At 46.5% G+C, this 3,341-nt stretch overlaps 1 protein-coding gene across 1 annotated transcript; it reads right to left on the bottom strand.

The window, feature by feature from the left end:
- Positions 1-1,774: 1,774 nt before the first annotated feature.
- On the bottom strand, positions 1,775-2,963 carry LOC138901483 (uncharacterized). Its single transcript, XM_070189252.1, has 2 exons — positions 2,825-2,963; positions 1,775-2,238 (listed from the first exon to the last, which is right to left on the bottom strand). Exons 1-2 carry the CDS (start codon positions 2,961-2,963, stop codon positions 1,775-1,777), a joined length of 603 nt encoding a protein of 200 aa, XP_070045353.1.
- Positions 2,964-3,341: the final 378 nt, after the last annotated feature.

The following is a 3,341-nucleotide window of genomic DNA, read 5'->3' on the forward strand; positions in this document are numbered from 1 at the left end:
TCAAACTTCCTCAAGGTCCGCGGCAACCCAACTACAAAGTCCATAGTGATGCGTTCCCATTTCAACTCAGGTATAGTCATCTGCTGGAGTATGCCACCTGGCCTTTGGTGCTCATACTTAACCTGCTAGCCATTTAGACATCTTGCCACATACTCGACTATGTCCTTCTTCATCCACCGCCAACGATACTGCTGCCTCAGGTCGCGATACATTTTTGTAGCACTTGGATGAATAGAATACCGAGAACTGTGTGCCTTCTCTAGAATCTTCTCCCTCAAGCCATCAACATTAGGAATACATAGGCGACCCTGGAGTCATATAACACCATCCTCACCGATAGTAACCTCCTTGGCACCACTCTGTAGTACCATATCTCTAAGAACTAATAAGTGCAGATTGTCGTACTGGCAAGCCTTAATCTGCTATAATAGTGAAGATTGAGCGACGACGCATGTAAGAACTCGACCGGGCTCTGAAATATCCAACCTCGCAAGTCTGTTAGCCAGGGACTGAATGTCCAAAGCTAATGGCCTCTCCTCTGCTGAAATGAATGCCAAACTACCCATACTCTCTGCCTTTCTGCTCAAGGCATCAACAACCACATTTGCCTTGCCCGGATGATAAAGGATGGTGATATCATAATCTTTTAGTAACTCAAGCCATCTGCGCTGCCTCAAATTGAGATCCCTCTACTTGAACAAATGCTGCAAGCTACATTGATCGCCTCACATGACACCCCATAAAGATAATGCCTCCATATCTTAAGAGCATGAACTATCATGGCCAACTCCAAATCGTGCACTGGGTAATTCTTCTCGTAGGGCTTCAGCTGACGTGAAACATATGTAATAACTCGCTCCTCCTGCATTAATACACAACCCAGGCCAACGCGTGAAGCATTGCAATATACAGTATACATCCCTGAACTAGATGGCAACACTAACACCGATACTGAAGTCAATGCGGTCTTGAGCTTCTCAAAGCTCGCCTCATAATCATCGGACCATACAAACGGAGCACCCTTTTGAGTCAATCTAGTCAAAGGTATTGCAATAGATGAGAAGCCCTGCACAAACCGATGATAATAACCTGCTAACCCTAAGAAGCTCCTGATCTCGATCGCTGTAGTAGGACGAGGCCAACTCTAAACTGCCTCGTTCTTTTTGGGATCTACCTTAATACCCTTACCTGATACAACATGCACCAAGAATTCCACATAATCTAACCAAAACTGACACTTGGAGAACTTAGCATATAGCTTCTATTCCCGCATGGTCTGAAGCACCACTCTCAAATGCTTCTTGTGCTCCTCCATGCTACGCGAGTAGATCAAAATGTCATTAATGAAGACAATGACAAATGAGTCAATATACGGCCTGAACACCCGGTTCATCAAATCCATAAACGCCGCTAGAGAGTTAGTCAATCTGAAGGACATCACTAGAAACTCATAGTGCCCATATCTAGTTCGGAAAGCCTTCTACATAACATCTGAATCACGAATCTTCTATTGATGGTACCCTGGTCTCAAGTCAATCTTAGAGAACACCCTGGCACCCTGCAACTGGTCAAACAGATCATCAATACGTGACAACGAGTACTTGTTCTTAGGGGTAACTTTGTTCAACTGGCGGTAATCGATGCATATCCGCATAGTCCTATCCTTCTTCTTCAAGAATAACACTGGTGCATCCTAAGGTGATACACTCAGTCTGACGAACCCCTTTGCTAGAAACTCCTCAAGTTGTTCCTTTAACTCTTTGGGAGCCATGCGTTACGGTGGAATAGAGATAGGCTTGGTACATGGAGCCAAATCAATACAGAAATAAATATCATGATCTAGTGGCATGCCTAAAAGATCAGAAGGAAACAAATCAGAGAACTCCAGGAACACGGGCACTGAATCAATTGCCGGAGTCTCTGCAGTAGTATCCCAAACATAAGCAAGATAAGCCAAACAACCCTTCTTGACCATGTGTCGAGCCTTCAGAAAAGAGATAACCCGACTAGATGCACTGGCAGACAGACCCTTCCACTCCAATCTAGGCAACTCTTGCACCGCCAAGGTAACAATCTTGGCATGGCAATCAAGGATGGCGTGATATGAAGATAACCAGTCCATGCCTAGTATGATCTCAAAGTTGGTCATATCGAACAACAGAAGATCCACTCTAGTCTCATAATCACAGAAAGTAACAATGCAGGACCGATATATCCGATCCACAACAACAATATTGCCTACCGTATGGACACATAGATAGGAGTACCTGAGGACTCACGAGGAACACCCAAGAAATGAGCAAACAAAGATGAAACATATGAATATGTAGACCCTTGATCAAATAGTACCGAAGCATCTTTACCGCAGATAGAGATAATACCTGTGATCATGGCATCTGAGGCCGTTGCATCTGGTATGGCTGGAAAAGAATAAAATCTAGTTGGAGCGCCACCTGACTGGCCTCCACCTCTAGGATGGCCCCTACCCACCTGCCCTCCGCCTATAGGTGGCCGGATGGCTGGTGCGACAGATGGTGCTGTAATCATAGGCTGATGAACCTACTGACTACCATGCCTCCAAGTCTGGGACAAAACATCTGCATGTGGCCAGGATCCCTGCACTCATAACAACCCCTCGGAACAGAGGATTGCTGACCTGAAGTCTGACCCTGATGGCCTGAATACCCACTGGAGGAACTCTGAATAACTGGTGGGTGGTAGGAACTCTCTGACATGGCGCTAAATTAGGGGTGCACTGGAGCACCCCGAGAAGGCGGCGATGTTGGATATATGGGCCTGCTAGGCTGACCTCTCCCAAACTGACCTCTTCCTCCAGACGGAGCACTATTAAAGCCTCCAGAATAACAAAACTGCTTGTCCCGCGGCATCTGCTCTCGGCTCCGCTGATGAACACCCTGAATCCTCTGAGCTATCTCCACAAGTAGCTCATAAGAAGTCCCCATCTCAACCTCTCTGGCTATAGTGGCCTAGATACGAGAGTGCAACCCTGCAACGAACCTCTGCACTCTCTCTACATTTGAGGGAAGTATCATAAGTGCATGGCGAGACAATTCAGAGAATCTCGCCTCATAGTCGGTCACTGACATCTGACCCTGCTGGAGCTACTCGAACTGAAACCACAACTCTTCTCTCTGAGAGGGTGGAATATACCTATCCAGAAAAATATGTGTGAACTGCTCCAAAGTCAAGGGAGGAGAACCTGCTGGTCTGCCGAATAGATATGACATCCACCACCTACGGGCCCTGCCCTCCAGCTGGAAAGTAGTAAAGTCCACCCTGTGGGACTCCAATATCCTCATGTTGTGTAGTCTGTCCCTGCA

The sequence above is a fragment of the Nicotiana tomentosiformis genome, chromosome 11 (assembly GCF_000390325.3).
Source record: "Nicotiana tomentosiformis chromosome 11, ASM39032v3, whole genome shotgun sequence".
In the NCBI taxonomy this organism is placed as follows: Eukaryota; Viridiplantae; Streptophyta; class Magnoliopsida; order Solanales; family Solanaceae; genus Nicotiana; species Nicotiana tomentosiformis.